We start from the raw sequence: 19,733 nt of genomic DNA on the forward strand, positions 1-19,733 counted from the left end.
TTGGGGCTCGACATGGCCGTGTTTAGATACAACTCGAGCTAGATATGTCCTTAGTGTTCCGTTCCGATCCAATATGCTCCGAAATCCTCGATTATGCTCATCTGGTGCCCATAATTCATTCGTTACTTGTTCAACCACCAAAGAATGCAATGGAAACAACCTAGTCCTAAAATGATCCTAAATGTCTAATGGTGCACAAAACTGATAACTACTAGACAATGGGCCTTAAAATAGAGAGAAAAATCATGTTATCAGATACGATGCTCAACATCGAGGCAACACTGGATGCTTTCGATAGTCGCATCGTTCCCATCATCGATCCTAATCGCGATGATGGATTATAATATAATTATAATATTTTTGTGGTTTATTAACTAATCATTATATTATATAGGTTTGGGGTTAATGATGACCAGATTAATAGTGCAATGACCAGAATAATTACGGTTCGTATGTCTCCGTTGTATTATTCTTGGACCGTAGTATCAGAACACTTCGACGACAGTGGTGGTTATCTTTTATTGTAAGTATTAAAATATAATACAAATACGTTATAATCCAATTATTAAATTAATACTTATGTGTATGCATTTTTTTGTAGCAAACATTTCGATAGAAAAAATCAATCACCGATAGAGTTTCAAGTAGTTTAACTTGTTGGGGCAGATGAGGATCAAACTTCTCATGAGCAATGCAAAGCGGAAGTAAGACAAAAGGGAGAGTGATCATTGTGAGCGAGAGAAGACATCTTCAACGCTCTTTTAACGCGCTGGAGTTCAGATCAATTCAAATACAAGAGTAGAAAAGGCAAAGAGAGCGTCTAAGCCAACAAGTTGAAGGAGATGGTCCTCATCGTCACATTTTCAATGCCAAATCTTTCAGAAAACGGACGAAAGAATTGGTATTCATTTTAATTATATTTTTATTCGCTTATAATTATATATTAATTTATATGTTATATTTGTAGCAACGAGAAATGAGAAAAAAATCGTCCATCATTGAGTTGGTTGATCACACTCATAGACGTTCTGATGGTCGATTCGTCGATTTTCGAGATGAACGGATGTGGGGGCTTGTGAACGAGAAATTATCATAACTCACCCAAACAGCGGCTGTCAGTTTATCGTCTCACACCAACTTGTCTCCTATCGATCAAGACATATGTTATGTTCTCAAATTTGTTTATTCAAATTTTAAATTATATTATTATTGATTTAATAATTATATATATAATATGTATTATTTTGTAGTCTGTTCAACGGAATAAATGCCGCATCTACGGTTTAGGATGTCTCCAAAGAGATTTGCTGGAAGATTTTGGATCACCAGTTCATCCGGGTGTAGATCAATACCTACCAACAACGTCAGATAGAGCAATTTGAACGATCGCTCCAACATCAGAAGGAACAGACGGAGCGGCAGATGGTGGAGTAACAAGGGAAGATAACTAATCTCAAATAAACGATCGAGCTGCTTAGAGGAGTTCATCCTCCACCTTTCTTCTACAACTCCTTCAGCCAGCGGAACCTCCAGCGGTCGAACTCTTGGAACGACCGAAGACGAAGAAACTGGAAGTTTGAATTAGTTTTCGGTTATTTATTTTTATATTTTATGTCGGACCTGGTTTAATATTTTTAAAATATATATTTATATTTTTAATTAATTTATATATTTATATAAATATATATGAATTATATTATATAAATATTAATATATATTATATAAAAATATATAAATGCATAAATATCAACGGATGTCCGTTGATAACACCGTTGATATTATTCACGAAACTTTCCACCAATCATAGTCGTTGCAAATTTGCAACGGTTTGTATCAACGAAAAGTTCATTGAAAATATGCAATGAAATATATCAACAGAATTCCATTGTTAATGTCAACGGAATTTCCGTTGCAAATCCGCACAGAATAGAGTCGTTGAAATAGTGTTGAAATTATCAACGGATTGTAACAGAATTCAAATTTCAACGACCAAATTGCAACGGGTCTCGTCTGTTGAAATCATCGATTTTCAACGGATATTTGGGTGATTTCAACTGAAATATTCGTGGATATTTGGGATTTTTTTTGTAATGTTTTGAAAAGGTAATCCTAATCCGATAGCTATGCGGAAATGATCATTATTATTTGTTTTGCTTTAAAAAATGGTTTTAAGTTAAATATGGGATATTGAGTGGTTTTAAAGTCTGCAGTCATTTTAAAAAAATTAAACAGAAGAAGTAAAAAAATGATCTTATTTGGTTGATTGTAAATTGTGATTGTTTTTTATTTAATTATTTGATTATTTATATTGGATATCGAGACAGATTTATAGTCGAAACCACATTTGATATATTCACATAACTCACCTTTTTCTTTTTTCAAACAAATGAAAGGTGAAACAAATCATATGATTGGACTTGTTAGTTGCTAAGAAATATGAAGATTTACATTTTCAATTTATGAGTTTAGTATTTTAGATTTATGTTAATTAATTTCATGATTTGATATTTTCGTTGTAGATATGAGATGATTTTGATTCTAAATAAACTAGATTTGTTTAGAGTGCAAATTACAATTCAAGTGTTATGTTTTTTTGGTTGGAAGTGAATTCCACTGTTATGTTATATCGGATTTGGGTTTCAAAATTATATTCTAGATTCGTAGCTTTATTCAAAAGATATTATTTTTATATGTTTTTGTGATAGTCAGTGACATTAATTGTTTTATTTTACCGACTTAGTTGTTGAAAATTAATTACATAGTCTAACTAACAACTAATCCATATTAATTAATTAAATTAATTAATTAATCCAATTAATTGTTTAGTTGATTTTTTCAACAACACAAATCGCAAATTAAGATTCGGTTCTTATTGATATATACACTATTAGACAACAAAATCATATCACATGTAAACGGCAATACTGATTTATTTTCAAGAATTATGAAAACATGCATCACATTTAATAAACAAATATTTATGTCCTCGAAAACTACGTCTTTAATAGTATTATATCAAAAATAATTATTTTGTTATTTTTATTTCAACACATATTCTTCTCCAACGGTAACCATGTGATCCATGTGACTCAAAATATAGTATGGTTACATTTTAATTTTATTGATTATAATGTTAAATTTATGTTGATCACACTAATTCAATATATTTATATCTTGTATATCTTACTAATTATTTGATTAAAACATCATAAATTTAATGTTATGAAGAATGAGATCAATATGTGACCACACTATATTTCGGGTCGGGTCAGATCTTCACAGTTGGAAAGGATATGTGTTGAAGTCAAAAGTAAAGGTATTTTTGAGAATGTCCTTTCTTTCCGACTATAAATGCTTCTTCATCTGCCAAGAAAAAAAAAATCATGCACACAATGTCTCCCTCAGCTCTTGCGCTAATCCTCTTGGTCCTCCTAGCATCCTTCAGTTTGCTTTTCCGAGCTTTCTCACCATCAGAATCTTCTAGAAATTTCAAGAAACTTCCTCCAGGTCCACGTGGCATGCCGATCGTCGGACACCTCCACATGTTGGGGAAACTCCCACACCAAACCCTAGCTCACTTGGCCAAGAAGTACGGACCCATCATGTCCATCCGGCTCGGAAGTGTCCGGACCATTGTTGTCTCGTCTCCGCGCGCCGCCGAGCTTTTTCTCAAGACTCACGACAACATTTTTGCAAGCCGACCTAAAGCTCAAGCCCCCGAGATCATGTCGTACGGGACCAAGGCCATGGCGTTGCAGCCGTACGGTCCGTACTGGAGAAATGTACGGAAATTATGCGTAGTACATCTGCTAAGCGCGTCCAAGATCGAGCAGTTTAAACCCGTCCGGACAGAAGAGATTGGTCTGTTGATGAATCATCTGAAAATGGCGGCGGAGAAGAATGAGGTGGTGAATGTCAGTAAAATACTGGTGGAGCTTCTAGAGAATTTGCTGTATAGACTGATTTTGGGACGCGGTAAAAACGACGACGACGACGTGAAGCTTAAAGAGCTTGTGGAGGAGATTGTGTCTCTGACGGGAGCTTTCAATATCTCCGACTATTTACCTTTACTTGCGCCATTAGATCTTCAGGTAGGTCCATTAATTTTATTTGTTTATTTTATTTTATTTTTTTATTTGTTTACTTGGGCATATTAATATTTTCGATATATATTTTTTCCCCTATTGTGTCGGCAGGTGGGATAATGGAATTGTGGGTGGTGATGTTTTTCTAAATATCGGTTTTTTTTTCCTGGAGAAAACTGTTTTTCCTCAACTAAAGAATCTTCAAAGATCTTTCTGGTGGAACATAAACTTGTTGTTAATATTTTGTGCTCTAGAAAAATGTGTTCAAAGAGTTTAGAATTTTGTGTTCAAATAATTAAGTACTTAGACTATATTTATTAGTAGTTCTAGAATGATCTATGGTGTAGTATATATATGGGTTGTTTGACGTTTGTAGAATAACAACAAAACACAAGAAAAGAAATACAAAGAAGTGTTTACGAGTATTTCTCCTCCTCTCTTCTCGTTCATATATACTTATAAAGTATAAAGAAAAAAAACCTAAGCACTTACAAGTAGTATCAGAGCCGGGATATCATGGCGTCAACGAGTTCGATCCAATCACAAGTTCCGAAACTTACGAAGGACAACTATTGTATGTGGAGCATTCAAATGGAGGCGCTCCTAGGGTCCCTTGACGTATCGGACATGGTGGAGAACGGTTATGATGAGACGGAGACGAAGAATGAGAATAACGAGGAGAAACTCAAAGATCTTCGAAAGAGGGAGAAGAAGGCGTTATTCACAATATATCAAGGAGTTGATGAAGTGACGTTCGAGCTTATTGCCTCGGCGAAAACATCCAAAGAAGCTTGGGAAATTTTGAAGAAATCACATGAAGGAGTTGACAAGGTGAAGAAGATTCAGTTGCAATCTTTACGATCACAATTCGAAAGTCTACAACAAGGGAGTTCCGAGTCGATCTCGGATTACATTTCACGGGTAATCACCATCGTTCACCAAATGGCGACAAATGGCGAGACGTTGAAGGATGTTCGGGTCGTGCAGAAAATTTTGAGGTCTCTTGACTCAAAATTTGATTTCGTGGCCGTTGTGATTGAAGAATCAAAGGATCTAGATATGATGAGGTGGAAGAACTTCTTGGTTCTTTGAAAGCGTTTGAAGATAGACTGAATCGGAGAAAAAGAGAAGAAAAATCCGTTGAGCATGCGCTAGAAGCGAAGCTCTCTTTGAAGACCGAAAAATCGAGAGGAGATTATCAACACCGAAGAGGAAGAGGTGGAAATTACGGATGAGGAGGTTATGGACCAAACTATCGGATGCCGGCAAACAATCAAAACGATGATGGAGAAAATAATATAAACGAGTATGATCATGGCAGAAGAGGTGATCGAGGTCGAAGTTGGAACCGAGGCCGTGGTCATGGATTTGGAAGAAATAATGGAGGAAGGTATGACAAATCCGGAACCCAATGTCATATTTGTAAGAAGTTCGGCCATTTCTTATATGATTGTTGGCATAATCCCGATAACAATGGTGGAAAGAAAGCTAATATGGTGGAAAAAGAAGATGATGATGCAGAACAAGTGCTGATGTTATCCCAAAATGAGGTCGGGCCAAGCAATGAGTCGGAACCATTTGTTACATGGTTTATCGACATGGGAGCATCTAATCATATATGCGTAAGAAATGAGTTATTCACAAAGCTTGACGAAAGAAGTTTTGGCAATATCACGTTTGGTGATCGTTCAAAGAGACCGATAGAAGGGAAAGGTGTTATCACGCTGACCTTCCAAAACAAGAGACATGTTTGCATCTCCAACGTCTATTATGTTCCGATATTAAAAGCAATTTGTTGAGTGTAGGCCAGTTGTTAGAGAAAGGTTTTGACGTAAGGTTGAAGAATATGTCTCTAACCATGCGAGATAAATATGGCCAATTGATCACGACCGTGGAGATGACGAAGAACCAAATGTTTCCATTGAGGCTAAGCTTTAATGAGTCGAGGTGTTTGAAGGTAACGACTCTAGATAATTCAACTTTGTGGCATCTTCGGTATGGACATCTAAATTTCAAGGCATTAGAATTACTTCAGAAGAAGGATATGGTGATTGGGAAGTCATGGAGCGCAGCATGTCCCCTTGAGCTGGTGCATTCGGATGTTTGTGGACCCATCAATCCCACATCAAATGGAGGTTATAATCGATATTTTCTGACATTCACTGATGACTATAGTGCAAAGACGTGGATTTATATGCTCAAAGAGAAAAGGGAAGTTTTTACCAAATTCAAAGAGTTCAAGAGTATGGTGGAAAAACAAAGTGGATGCCCAATCAAGTACTTGCGGACTGATCATGGAGGAGAGTATACATCAAACGATTTTGAGAATTTTTGTAAGGAACACGGGATTTCTCATCAGCTCACTATGCCTCAAACACCACAGCAGAATGGAGTTTCAGAGAGGAAGAACAAGACTATACTGAATATGGTCCGATGTATGCTTAACGAGAGAAAAGTCCTTAAGGAGTTTTGGGGAGATGCTATTGCATGTGTTGTTTATTTTGTTGAACAAATTTCCATTGAAGAAAATCAAAGACATGACACCGGAGGAAGCTTGGAGCTTACGAAAACCGAAGGTTGATCATCTCAGAATCTTCGGGTGTGTGGCATATGCAAAAGTGCAGGAAGAAAGGCGAACAAAGCTTGAAGATAAAGGTCATAAATGCATATTTTTGGGTTATGGTAAAAATTGCAGGGGATACAAGCTGTATAATCCCGAAACTCGCAAAATCATAATGTCTCGAGATGTTGAGTTTGATGAGGAGAAGAGTTGGGATTGGAATGGTAGCAGTCAATCGCAAAGGATCATTCTCGAAGAAGTTGAGAAAAATTCACCATCTCGAGTTATCCAGAACCGTTTTAATAGCGGCGATTCTAGTAGCTCACCCGTGAGAAAGATGAAAAGCATTCAGGAGATTTATGATCCAACTCAACCGATAGAATCCATGTTTGATGATGAGTTTATTAATTTCTGTCTATCTATTGGATTTGAAGAAGTTAACAGGAAGAAGAAGTGGATCAAAGTGAAAGATAAGTTGAAACCCTTTCGGAAGAAGCTCAGAGTCAAAGCTCAAGGAGGAACAAATTTAAAGGGGAGTTCTGTTGGAACATAAACTTGTTGCTAATATTTTGTGCTCTAGAAAAATGTGTTCAAAGAGTTTAGAATTTTGTGTTCAAATAATTAAGTACTTAGACTATATTTATTAGTAGTTCTAGAATGATCTATGGTGTAGTATATATATGAGTTGTTTGAAGTTTGTAGGATAACAACAAAACACAAGAAAAGAAATACAAAGAAGAAGTGTTTACGAGTATTTCTCCTCCTCTCTTCTTGTTCATATATACTTATAAAGTATAAAGATAAAAAGCCTAAGCACTTACACTTTCTACTGAAACTTTACATATTCTTTGTAATTAACTTTTGATATTATACTAGTATGTTCATGGGTAATATAAATAGTTTTTCCGTGTTTCGTTCAGTTATAGTATTAGGCTATTAGCATATAGTTCTTTTTTGCACGATTTTCCTAATTTTTATTTGTCATTAGCAAATTAGGATATGGAAAATAATCGAAGAAAATAAAAATATGCGTAATTTATCTTCATCACTACATATACATATATATATATATATTTGACTGGATCATATATATATATATGTACACAAGTTTATTGGACAAATTTTGTTTTTTTGTTTTTGTCAAAATGATACTTTCTTTTTATTTTGATTTTCAGTACCTAATCATGTTGTACTCGCATAGTTATGGTGTTCTTGCGCAAATAATAAGATCATTATCATAACAGACGTTTTGATGTCTTATTATGTGTGTGGTTCAGGGCTTAGCTCGGAGGATGAGACACTTAAGCAAGTCAATGGACATAATACTTGAAAATATCATTGAAGAACATGAACAACAAAACAGGGATCATAAGTCCAAGGACCACAAGGACTTCGTGGATGTACTTTTGTCTTTGCTGAATCAACCCATGAACGAACAAGATGAACATTCAGAAATAATTGGTCGGACCCATGTTAAATCGATACTGCTAGACATGGTTGCAGCAGCACTAGAGACCTCTGCAACGGCGATCGAATGGATCTTCTCAGAGATCTTGAAGAACACCCGAATCATGAAAAAGTTACAAGACGAGTTAAAAAATATCGTCGGGATGGATAGGATGGTCAACGAGACTGATTTATCGAAGCTCACATATTTGGACATGGTTATAAAAGAAGGGTTTAGGTTGCATCCTGTTGCACCCCTCTTGATTCCTCACGAATCCGTGGAAGATGTTGTTCTTGATGGATTCTACATACCAAAAAAATCTCGAGTCTTGGTTAATGTCTGGTCCATCGGACGAGATCGTGATGTGTGGGGAGACAACAACGAAGAATTCAATCCCGAGAGGTTTGAGAACGACGATATTGATATTAATGGCTTAGATTTCAGGCTTATTCCTTTTGGTTCCGGACGAAGAAGATGCCCCGGTATGCAGATGGGATTGCTAAATTTAAGGCTTGTTATAGCTCAATTGGTTCACTGCTTTGATTGGGTGTTGCCGGTTGGAATGGTTCGCGAGGAGCTTGACATGAATGAGAAATTCGGTTTGACAGTTGGAAGAGCAAACAATGTGTTTGCCACACCAATCTATCGATTGAACTGTTAGAGATTATTGTATAATCAAGCATATGCATATGTATCAACGTCAAAGCACGGAAACACGACCGATCCAGACATGTTTCATAACTTTATTGCTTTCCTCATAGGTATGTTTGGAAGCACTCGGTCGTGTGTCTGAAAGTGAACTGAGTAGAAAGAAAACTAGGAAACGTCTATGAGCGTCCGAGGGTTTAGATTTTCGAGATAAAGAAAGAACCGGAGATTGAAACGGTGAGGCAGTAACCTGAGGCTATTAATGAACCACGTACGAAAACCGACTCAGCTTGTGTTAAAAAAGTTGGAAGCAACCAACAGCGGTCCGTCCAAGTGGCAAGCGGCTTGGATTCGCTTAAGCAGATGTCGTGTTCGAGACTTGGCATATGCAGACAATTCTGTTGGGAGACTCACCCACCATAACCAGGTGCGCGACCGAGTCGGGTCGGGTCCGGATTAGTCGGGGCGATGCTCCGGATACCGGGCGGGTAACCAAAAAAATGTGGGAAGCACGTCGGATGCCTTGGATTTGTTCAAGGCATACGATAGCAAGATCAATGTGTCGAATGCCATCGTTTACGAGATCCTTACACACTAGATAAACACAATGAAGAAAGTGTGAGCTGTTGTATTTTACCGGTGCAAAACTCTTATGGTGGTTTGCTTTACTAGAGTCCCCTGTAGTCACATGATGACATGATTGACGTCTAATTTATCAAAAGATATAAAGAAAATCTGAAAAGATGATATAATATTTAAGTAACGTAGATGTGATTTTATATTTATATTACTAGATAAGATATTGTAAAATTCTACTTCCTATCTATAGATATCTGTAACTATCGCAACATAAAATTTCATATTGAATAACAAAAAAAAAATCCAACTTTCGGTAAAACGGTTCAGATTTTCACTCCACTCTAAACCAAGTTTTATTTTTTATTCTTCGGGTGGTTTAACATGACACGATTCGAACAATTCATGTATTATTTTAGAAAAATTAAATTGAAAAGATTAATTTTTTTTAAAGATTTTCTCCATAGACAATGCAGTTAAATTATTTTTAAAATAATTAATATATTCTCTAGTCCAAAATGCACCGTGAATGAAAACAGAGCAGAAGAGAAAAAAACACAGTTCACACTAAAAACACCTACAAGTTTACATCAGAAAGCGGCCCAAAAAAAAGGGAACCAGAAGAACCAGTTCAATTTGCATGGTGTTTTGCAAAAGCCACAAAGAAAAAACGAAATTTACCTGAAAGAATCGATCAGCAAAAACAAAAGACGCTGAATTTTATCAGACAAGTGAGGATGAAGCAGTTGCGAGCGAAAACGAACTGGACTTCTGTTTCTTGTATTCGTTGTAACGCAGGAAGAAGTAACCCAGGTAATCGAATTCTATAGGTGACATCCTTGCCTGTTTCACACAAGCACTTCGGTTATTCTTTTGTTTTGTTTTTTTTTTTGGTTTGCAATGTCGATGTTAACTTCGTTAAGTGATGCTTTAAAACGTACCTGGATGAGTGCCCATGTTGCCCAGTACAAATGGGATGCTAGTTTGTACACTTCTGCCTCGATGTGGAGCGATTCCAACTCTGCTTCCGGCACCTGTTTCCCCGAAGGAAAAAAAAAAGATCAATATCTCAGTAGTATATTTAGTCGCTAATACTTGGTTTTCCTATCAATCTATGAACCGAAATACAGCATAGACCATACTTTGTTTGTTGTGTTAATCAGCTGATATATCATAATACACCGACCTATCAGGAAATGAAGAAAAGCATTCCGATGTTTTCTTACCTCATGTGGATTGTTTGGCCGTAGATAGTGCCTGAAGAAATGGTATTGTTCTTCTTTACTTGGGTATCTGCGTGAGCCATGACACCGAGTTGTCAGTATGCTGCAGTTTAAAAGAGGAAAATTTCTTGAAACTCCTCTAATAAAGAAGCAGAACGTACAAGCTGTAATCACAGTCGTATCCTGCATACTCATTGAAGTGATTCCCAATGTCGAAGCCTCTATAGTTGTATGATCCATACTCGAAATCAATCAAGTATAGTCTCTCTAAACATAGGTAGTGCAAAGAAACAAGTCAGTTAGAGAACAAATTCAAGCAAAACATTGGGGTAATACAATAGATGTGTAAGGAAAATCAAAGCGAGGTTTGCGGCTTTTAGACGTCATTGTTCTCCACGTCTTGAAGACCATAAAACTTTACTGGTTAAAGCAAATGCAAGATAGGACTTGACGTTACATTCTCGTTTACGAAATGCACCATATTAGTACGCAATAGAAGAAAACATTCATATGATCAATACATGAAAACTAGTAGGTACCTGATATAGGCAATATCATTGGAAAAAAAAAATAGGAATTTTCTTACCTTCTTCGTCATTCAGCATCAGATTTCCAGAAAGCAAATCATTATGAGAAAACACCACAGGTGCATTAAGTTGGACTGTGAAATCCTGTTCATTTATAGGAACATAATTTCAAACCCAGAAACCGGAAAATAAGGTCTAACAAGCACAACAAATCACACATAAGGATATACTGCAACGAAAAGCTTTAGAAGAACACTGAACAGGTTGTCCAACAGGACAATACGCAAAGGACAAGGTCTCCCCTTAAGATTATATTACTTTAGCATTGATCAATTGGCCACATTTGAGAACATTGTGAAGGTTTGCATGAAATGAAGGATCAGATGACTTTCACAGAGTTCTTTAACCAGAAAGATTGTTAGCCTTACTTGTTGAATTGTATGGATAATCTGGTAAACCAAGATGGCGCAAAAAACAATCCAAGAAGGATTCCCCGAGCAATGGTTTCTAATAGCAGAAATAGAGCACCATATGATCTTAGGAATGAAAGCCAAATAAATCTTTATGGAAAAAGAGGATTACCCTTAGCTCAAGAATTTCTTTCTGCAGATCCTCAAATGAAATTGTCTCATATAGTTTCTGCTTATCAGCATCATCAAAGGTAAGAGTAGATGCTGCATTTAAAGGTTCAACAGATACATGGAACAACATGTAAGAATTAACAGGATTTAAGGCAGTAGAAGATCTAACATTTATGAAGGAAACGTGATTATGACAACCAGTAGTTGTTTGAATGACAAATTGGCAGCAGATAGTCAAACAAATAAAATAAGAAAACAAGAATAAAATCGAGAAAGAAAAACAACAGTAGATACCTTTCTCGAAGAACTTGAAGATGTCAATCCACAATTGAGGTTCTTCAGAACCTGGTATTTTCACTTCATGAAATTTGCGTAGCTGTTTGGCAATTTCCGCTGCTATCTTCGGTTTTCTCATGTCTGCCCACAACGGAAGAGGAAATGAGATCCATTAGAAGCTACTTGACTTTTCCGTAATCCTTTGCTTTAAAGAGATAAAACAAAAATGTTAGAGAGTCCTAATATTATAGATATTGTCCAGCCGTTGTAGTGAAGGGCTTTACATAACTTATTGCTGAATCTTAAAAAGTCTACATCCTGCCATTTTCTAATCTTAAGATGTATGCCAGACAACCCAGACCAATGAAAAGAAAATATTTCTTATAAAAGATCATTATGTCCAACTCCAAAGTTCTGGTTACCTGATGGTTCTAGGGTGCGAGCATTAATGAAGGATTGCACCATTCCATTTCCAAATACACCAAGCAACTTGGCACCAAAGCCTGCAGCCGAGAGATACTTGATGGCCTAATCAAGATGTAAAACAAAATACAGAGAGAGACGCATGATAAAACTTCAAATGATGCAAAAGCAGATTTAAAAAAACCAACAAGGAAACCTTTGTTATTTCAAGATAAACTGAGCAGAAACACTGTCATTTTTCTCTTTTAAGAATCATGCTGCAATTTTATGCAAATTTGGAGCTATATCACCAGAAAAGCAACCTACCTAACACAGAACGCGTTGCTTAAAACAAAAGGTTTGATATAGATCCATACAGACAGATATGGCCCAGTGACACAGATAGAGGTAGGGAAGCTATCATATGGTCAAATACAAGAGAAGAGTATCTAATCACCTGAAGTTCCCTTTCCCGATTGATAACGTACTCCGTGTTAGGCCCATACAATCTCACTGTTATAGACACCTCTTTTCCAGCTTCTTCACTTACAGAAACCTTCAACACTGCCATCATTAAAAGACTGACTTAAAACAAGATCGTAGCCAATTCAAGGATCCGATATAAGTTTCCGTTAGATTATCAAAAGCAGAGAAATCAACCATCTAGTTATAATGAGTATTGAAATGTTATACTTTTTGTTATGTTAAATTATTTTGTGGTTTTCCTTCCCAATAAGAGAGGCTTAACTAAATGAAGTAACTCACGCAGATTTGTGATGCCACCTGAAACTCTCTCGACAGAGAAGAGAGAATCATCAAGCTCTTCCCACTTCTTGAATACATCTTTGCATAAGGCTCTATTATATGTCGAAAACACAATGTGAAAAGGATACGAGGCAATTAGAAACACAAAGCACAAAAAAAAACATACAGTATTTTTCTTCTCAATTCAGAAACAATTGTTGAGCCAGATCATAAAGAAAATAAAATGAATGATCAGCAACAAAAGAACTACGCACGGTTTCATCACTTCCATGACAATGAAACTTTGGCTTCCTGAGAATTGTGTTTACGAAGTTTTACAACAAAATTCTCCAGACCCAAAATCAAAGAAGACATCAAAACAGAAAGAGACCAGATGTACAATGATACTCTTAATTTCTCTCTTGCTCTCGCTTATATTTTCATCAACACAACGGATTCTGTCGAAAAAAGTTCAAGACAAAGTTTTGCATAATGAAATAACAAAAACAAAAACCCTAGAAGCACTCAAGATCTAGCTCCTGCACTTACGTCATCTCAATTGTCCCTGAAATTTTACGAGAAACCGAATGTAATTGGAAATTTATCCTCATTTCTGAATCTTTTGAAGACAAAGCATAAAACTCGACCTACAAATTTCTACTTACACAATCCAAGATAGCGGGAAATCATATCAAAGCTGACAACAAGAAAGCAAGGAAACGAACATTTAGTAAAATTTTCAGGACTTTTCCGAAATTTGCACGGACGCCAAATATAAAAAAACGAGCTAGAAACTTCCACTTCGACGACGCGAAAGAAACAGCAATCGAATCAAATCTGGTGAAAAGACGAGCCAGAAAACGAACATCTCCGCGAAATATCCCCGTCTTCTCCAAAATTATCTCGGGAGCCAAACATCAAAACCTAGCTTAGATTCCTCCAGTTTCGCAATCCGAAAGCACAGGCAATCAAATCAAAGCTGGTGCAAAACAAAAACAAGAGATACGAACATAATACGAGGAGCCATGACGGACAGAGGTAGAGACGTATCGACGGCGAGCGAAGAAGAAGGAATCGCGGAGCTGTGATCGCCATTGCATTCGTCTCCGGCTTCCATTTTCGCCCAGATGTTTTTCGCAGCTCCCATTTTTTCTTGTGTCCTTCAGATTCTTTTTTTTTTCCTTCCGTCAAATTAGTTCTGTTTCCAGATATTTTCTCCCCTCTTAATACAATACTGCGCGGAAACCGTGAAGGGTGGATAATTTTGTTCAAATATATAAAATTAACGAGTCTACGTAAGAAATAATATCTAATGACGCATGAATCAATTAAATTAAATCTAATGATATAAAAAATCCTAAAAAATAATAAATTTTTAATAAAAGTAAAAAAAAAAACTTAATTTAACCATTATTAAACTAAAATACTAATGAATTGATAAATTTTACAAAAAAAAACCACAATATAACAAATGATTATATTTATTTTTATTTTTTATTTTCTCTCTTGGTAATTGTTTGAATTGAGCAATTCGTCAGTTGTCACATCAATAATGGTCAAACTTTTGAATTGAGATTTTCTTGCACGCTAATAATTTATTTATTCAGAATCAGTTGTTTTGTTCTACACTCAAACCGTCCAAATGAAGGAATGTTGTAATCATTTTTGTAAATTACAATAGTTTGGCCCACAATTATTAGCAAAAAAAATTCAAGGTAGTTTTTGTGAGATTATATGTTTTATCGTTTTTATTAATGTTTCTAAAAATGTTTTATATTTTAGTGTGTATATATATTAGACTATTAGTATATATTTTGTACTACACTCCTAAAAATGTTTTCGAGGGGTGGGTTTTGTTTTCCATACCTTGAATTCTATAATTTGATGTAGTGTAAAATATAAAATAGTTTATAAAATTTTATAAATATTTTGTAAATTCATCTAAAAAACGTATCATAAGATAACAAAGACACGTTCCACCCTTATCAACGTGGTCCTTATTCATTATTAAAGATATTAAATATACATTTTATTTCAATGAAATACTCATGACAAGATCATGTTCTAATTCCTTTTAAATTTTTTTTATAATCCGAAAATTCGTTGGATTTTTTATCCAATTAAACTGTTTAATGAATTTCTCTCTTCAAAAGGCGATTTAATATCTCTTATCAGTTGAACCAACTCATTTCCGATAATTTCCCCTAAATTATATTCTTATATGTTAATCTTCCGACGGCAGCGTGTGTTTTCCAAACCACTAACACGTGTTAGTTAATACATAAGAATAAACCTTTCACCTAACACATCTGATCTTTATTTCTTTGCATCAAATGTCCCCAACTCTAACTATAACCTCTACAAATCTTGTTTTCTTCGGTTGACAGTAGCCCCCTTTTTTTTATATAAATTTTCAAGTTGATAAAACTTCCCTTCTTAAAAATATAACAATTTAATATTTCAATAAATTTTATTACTTAAGTAAAACTGTCAGAATTCGAACTTTAATTTTTTTAAATCAAGATATATGCCTTTGAATTTTATTATCCAAGTTCTATTTCATGGCTAACTGGAATATGTATTAAAATTTTATATTTTAGTTATCATGGACTTATATTTTTACAGTTTATCATTCATATGTTTGTTTGTTTTTTTTCAAACCCGAACTCATACAAAAATCCACATCCACACGGTCAGTGAGCTAAAGATTTCAGTCCTTTAAATCTTGTAGGATCAGATTAACCTTCATTGCGTTCATGGGTCAGTGCACTAAACTTTAAAACTTAAAAGACTGAACTAAAAGATTAGTCCATTCTCATATAATAATTCGAACCCTTGACCTGTGGACCTTTGGTTATGAAATGTAATTGTATTTATAAATCAATGGGATTCCATATCGTATAAATAAACAAATGGATATTTTCGGGGTCTACTCCGTTCGAATTGAAAATACTGGCAGAATTTACTCAAATTTCGGTTTCATATTTTCAAACCGGAATGTTGTGGAGATACGGACGAGAGGAAACCATGGATGAGAGAAAGGGTTTTAGTTTCTGCAGGAGCGTGGAACGGCATCGTTTTGGGGTTCTGCCATGAAGAACGACATCGTTAGAGAAGAAGCGGCAGAAGCGGGTAAATATAAATAAATACTCGATGACAGGGAAAAAATAAGTGATTTCGGGAAAATCCCCGAATCCCAGATGAACTCCGATCGGTTTGAAAAACCCTGACCTTTCATGATGTTTTCAATCACCTGAGAAACTTTTCTGGATCTCGTGTGCCGAATCTCTTGATTGATCGTTTTTCTAGGGTTTTTCTTTTTTCTCTGTCGTTTGATTTCGTCCAAACATGGAAGGGAACAAAGACGACGCTTTGAAGTGCCTGAAAATCGGCAAGGATGCAATGGGGGCCGGAGATCGAGCTCGGGCTTTGAAATTCTTGACGAAAGCTCGTCGTCTTGATCCTAGCCTCCCGATCGGTGATCTCGTATCGGAGCTCGAGACTCAATCCAATGATCCAGAGGCGGAGAGTTCGTCTGGACACGTCGCCAAGGAGTCGCCAATGGCGCCGGATCGGCCTTCCTTGCGGCAACGTGGACCGGCGGCTTCTGCGGCTGCGGGATCATCATCATCGCCGGCATCGGCATCGGCTTCGGCTTCTTACACTGAAGAACAGATCGCGATCGTGAGACAGATAAAGTCGAAGAAGGATTATTACGAGATTCTAGGGTTAGAAAAGAACTGTTCAGTGGAAGATGTGAGAAAGGCATATCGGAAACTCTCCTTGAAGGTTCATCCCGACAAGAACAAGGCCCCTGGTTCAGAAGAAACGTTCAAAGCTGTGTCGAAGGCGTTTCAGTGCCTAAGCAACGAGGAGACGCGGAAAAAGTACGATATCAGCGGTTCCGATGAATCCGTTTGTGAACCTCGCCGGGCCGCAAGGAGAAACGGGTTCAATGGCTATTACGACGATGAATTCGACGCCGACGAGATTTTCCGAAGCTTCTTCTTCGGCGGAATGCCACCTGCAACTGCCCAATTCGGTACATTCAATTTCGGCGGCGGAATGGGCGGTCACAGAACCGCCAATACCGCATCTGATGCAGGGTTCAATGCCCGTGTTCTTCTTCAGTTCCTTCCTGTTCTGCTTATACTTCTGCTCAGTTTCCTGCCTTCTTCACAGCCAGTTTATTCGCTGTCTGGGTCATACCCTTATGAGTACAAATTCACGACGAGCAGGGGCGTCAATTACTTTGTGAGATCATCCAAGTTCGAGCAGGATTACCCACTTAATAGCCCCGAGCGGCAGAGGGTAGAAGCACAAGTTGAGAGAGATTATTACTCTATAGTGTCTCAGAATTGTCGGTACGAGCTGCAGAGGCAACAATGGGGTTTTATCCGTGAAACCCCACACTGTGACATGTTGCAGAAGTTCGAGACGGCTGCCTCTTAAACCAAGGTCTAATCCACTTTGTCTGTATCTGATTTCATTCCTCCTTGGGCTTATGGCTTGTTTTCTTCTGCAGACTATCTGCTATATTATTCCCCGTTTCTAATCATAGCAGCTTAATTAGTTAATTGTGTGGTGACTAATAAGTTTGGTTTCTGATGTTATATGCCGAAAGCCATGTCTATGTCTCTTCTTTGCAAACTAATGCACTGTGATGTCATCTCTGTTATTTCTTGGACTTGCGTTGTTCTCATATGATATAGAATCTTAAGAGTATGTGAAAAAAATTATATTGGTAGTCGGTATTATATATCGCACCTCATCCCATCATCCATATACCGTGAATATGACGAGATTCTGTTTGATATCTCATCATTGTACCAATTTGTTTGGTTGGATCGCGTGCTAGAATATACCCTTCAGGTATACCATTTAGTTCAGAACCTTTTGGTATCAAAATTTTTATACTTGCTTAAACATATGCTGTTGTTTTCACTATTCCAATATTGTTTGAGAATCGACTCTGCGATTATGCCAACTTCAAACACATATATGTTTACCTTTAACCATTTTCGGCCGTTCTAATTACATTTGTGAACCTTGTTTTGCTATTCATTTTGCAGATTGACATAAGTCTATGATTGTGGAGTATGCTTCGGAAGTACATTAAACTCGAAGAAACTTGGTTGGATCAATGACAGGGACACACATGGCGGAAGAAGGAATTTGCATTGGTAATGTATTTTGAGCTCTTTTATTAACAGTTTGATCAACAAATGCTTTACACTCCTATGTGAAATCTTCTTCTTCCAACCATACCTTGATTACTGCTATTATTTCCTTGTGTGATTAAGTGTTTAGTATAAAATAACAGTTGAATGGTATTTTGTGTGATGTATCTCAACTCTTGGGACTTGAGAGATTTTGCATGCGTGTTTTATTATACGATTGAAATTTGCAGATGACCAGACAAGCGCTCTCTTCGTCACCATTTATGAACTGCTCCGAAAATTCGAATCTGGTTGCTATCATCGCGGTGGCATTGTTGAACGGAAATCCTTTTTCCCCCGTTCAAATCTGGGTCGAGTTCTTGAGTTTTGCAAGGGAAAAGACTCTATTCCCATAAAAGGGTAGAGATCTTGGGTTTTGGGTTTCTTGTTTTGGTGGATCTATCATTCCAGGTATATGTACATTTTTGTTTTTTATTGTGTTTTGTTTCTGTCATTTTCAGGTTTGCTTCTTTCTGTTTTGCAAAAATAATTTTCAGTTGGTTTTTTTTATTCGGTTCGGATCTATTCGAGTCGGTTTTAATATTGTTCATGTCCTAAGAAAATTTTCGGTTTTTATTTGATTTTTTAACGTTCAAAGTTTTGTTAATTTTGGTTTTAGAAAAGTAATATTCAATCGATTTTTAGATCAAATTCATTATCTATTGTTTTTATTCTATTCGATTCTATTTGATTGTCCTAGTAGATGGGCCTTTTATTACTCGGATGCTATGGTTGAACCCAATATATTTTTTTCGGGTAACTGAACATACTGAACCAAGGTCCAGATAATTACTCCAGAGATTGGATTATACGCTCTCTCCCTAAATTTGAGATTCGATTCGGGATAGACAAACGTTTTGCACACTTGTTTTATCGGTTGAACTACCGTGAATCCATGTATGTTGTTTTAGATTAGATGAGTCTCATATAATCATATTATCAAATGTTCTCTATAGACATAAAGAAACTAACAGCAATGTGTAAGAACCATAGTAAAATTGTTTGGTACCATATGCCAAATTTTTTGGTGTTCCTTTCGTTAACTTCAAAGCAAGGGAGACGACATATTAAGTTCAAAAGTTTATGTGATAGATCTTTAAATCTAACAAAAGAATGGGAAATATCCTAAAATATCATATGTTTTATCATAACTATTCAAATTACAATCTACCAAACAAGTTATTAAATTCAACAAACTTAAGAGAGAACATGTATAAATAGATGACATTTTTAAAAATTTCCAAATAATACTTTTATTTGAGCTTTAAATTGTTTTCAAATATAATCGGATTCTATTATAATAATATTGGTGATAAAATTTTTAAATTTTGTTTTAGCATTTATAAGTTTTAGGGTTTAGGGTTTGGAATTTATAAATTAAAAATGGCGAAAATTTGCTATTTAATTACTAATTATTAACAATAGTACATGAACTTGAATTTTCC

The 19,733-nt window shown here is 36.1% G+C and overlaps 3 protein-coding genes across 6 annotated transcripts; 2 read left to right on the plus strand and 1 right to left on the minus strand.

The window, feature by feature from the left end:
- Nucleotides 1–3,336: 3,336 nt before the first annotated feature.
- LOC104815260 (cytochrome P450 CYP736A12-like) lies at nucleotides 3,337–8,870 on the plus strand. Its single transcript, XM_010543593.2, has 2 exons — nucleotides 3,337–4,091; nucleotides 7,923–8,870. Exons 1-2 carry the CDS (start codon nucleotides 3,384–3,386, stop codon nucleotides 8,751–8,753), a joined length of 1,539 nt encoding a protein of 512 aa, XP_010541895.1. The 5' UTR covers nucleotides 3,337–3,383; the 3' UTR covers nucleotides 8,754–8,870.
- A 976-nt stretch (nucleotides 8,871–9,846) lies between these two features.
- On the minus strand, nucleotides 9,847–14,281 carry LOC104815261 (probable ethanolamine kinase). Of its 3 annotated transcripts, XM_010543597.2 has the most exons (12): nucleotides 14,080–14,159; nucleotides 13,345–13,634; nucleotides 13,091–13,182; nucleotides 12,783–12,889; nucleotides 12,346–12,451; nucleotides 11,942–12,064; nucleotides 11,649–11,740; nucleotides 11,126–11,210; nucleotides 10,731–10,806; nucleotides 10,543–10,642; nucleotides 10,258–10,350; nucleotides 9,847–10,159 (listed from the first exon to the last, which is right to left on the minus strand). In XM_010543597.2, exons 2-12 carry the CDS (start codon nucleotides 13,359–13,361, stop codon nucleotides 10,040–10,042), a joined length of 1,011 nt encoding a protein of 336 aa, XP_010541899.1. In that variant the 5' UTR covers nucleotides 13,362–13,634; nucleotides 14,080–14,159; the 3' UTR covers nucleotides 9,847–10,039. The 3 variants fall into 3 exon arrangements, with proteins under 3 accessions (XP_010541899.1, XP_010541896.1, XP_010541898.1); XM_010543594.1 differs by lacking the exon at nucleotides 13,345–13,634 and having other exon boundaries at nucleotides 14,080–14,281; XM_010543596.1 differs by lacking the exon at nucleotides 13,345–13,634 and having other exon boundaries at nucleotides 10,543–10,609; nucleotides 10,701–10,806; nucleotides 14,080–14,281.
- Nucleotides 14,282–16,204: 1,923 nt separating this feature from the next.
- On the plus strand, nucleotides 16,205–18,918 carry LOC104815262 (chaperone protein dnaJ 49). Of its 2 annotated transcripts, XR_772067.2 has the most exons (3): nucleotides 16,205–17,527; nucleotides 18,142–18,252; nucleotides 18,480–18,918. XR_772067.2 is itself a non-coding variant. In XM_010543598.2 (2 exons), the coding sequence occupies exon 1, from the start codon at nucleotides 16,418–16,420 to the stop codon at nucleotides 17,519–17,521; it is 1,104 nt and encodes a 367-aa protein (XP_010541900.1). In that variant the 5' UTR covers nucleotides 16,205–16,417; the 3' UTR covers nucleotides 17,522–17,527; nucleotides 18,142–18,461. The 2 variants fall into 2 exon arrangements, 1 of the variants encoding a protein (XP_010541900.1); XM_010543598.2 differs by lacking the exon at nucleotides 18,480–18,918 and having other exon boundaries at nucleotides 18,142–18,461.
- Nucleotides 18,919–19,733: the final 815 nt, after the last annotated feature.

Source organism: Tarenaya hassleriana, unplaced genomic scaffold, assembly GCF_000463585.1.
Source record: "Tarenaya hassleriana unplaced genomic scaffold, ASM46358v1 Cleome23, whole genome shotgun sequence".
In the NCBI taxonomy this organism is placed as follows: domain Eukaryota; kingdom Viridiplantae; phylum Streptophyta; class Magnoliopsida; order Brassicales; family Cleomaceae; genus Tarenaya; species Tarenaya hassleriana.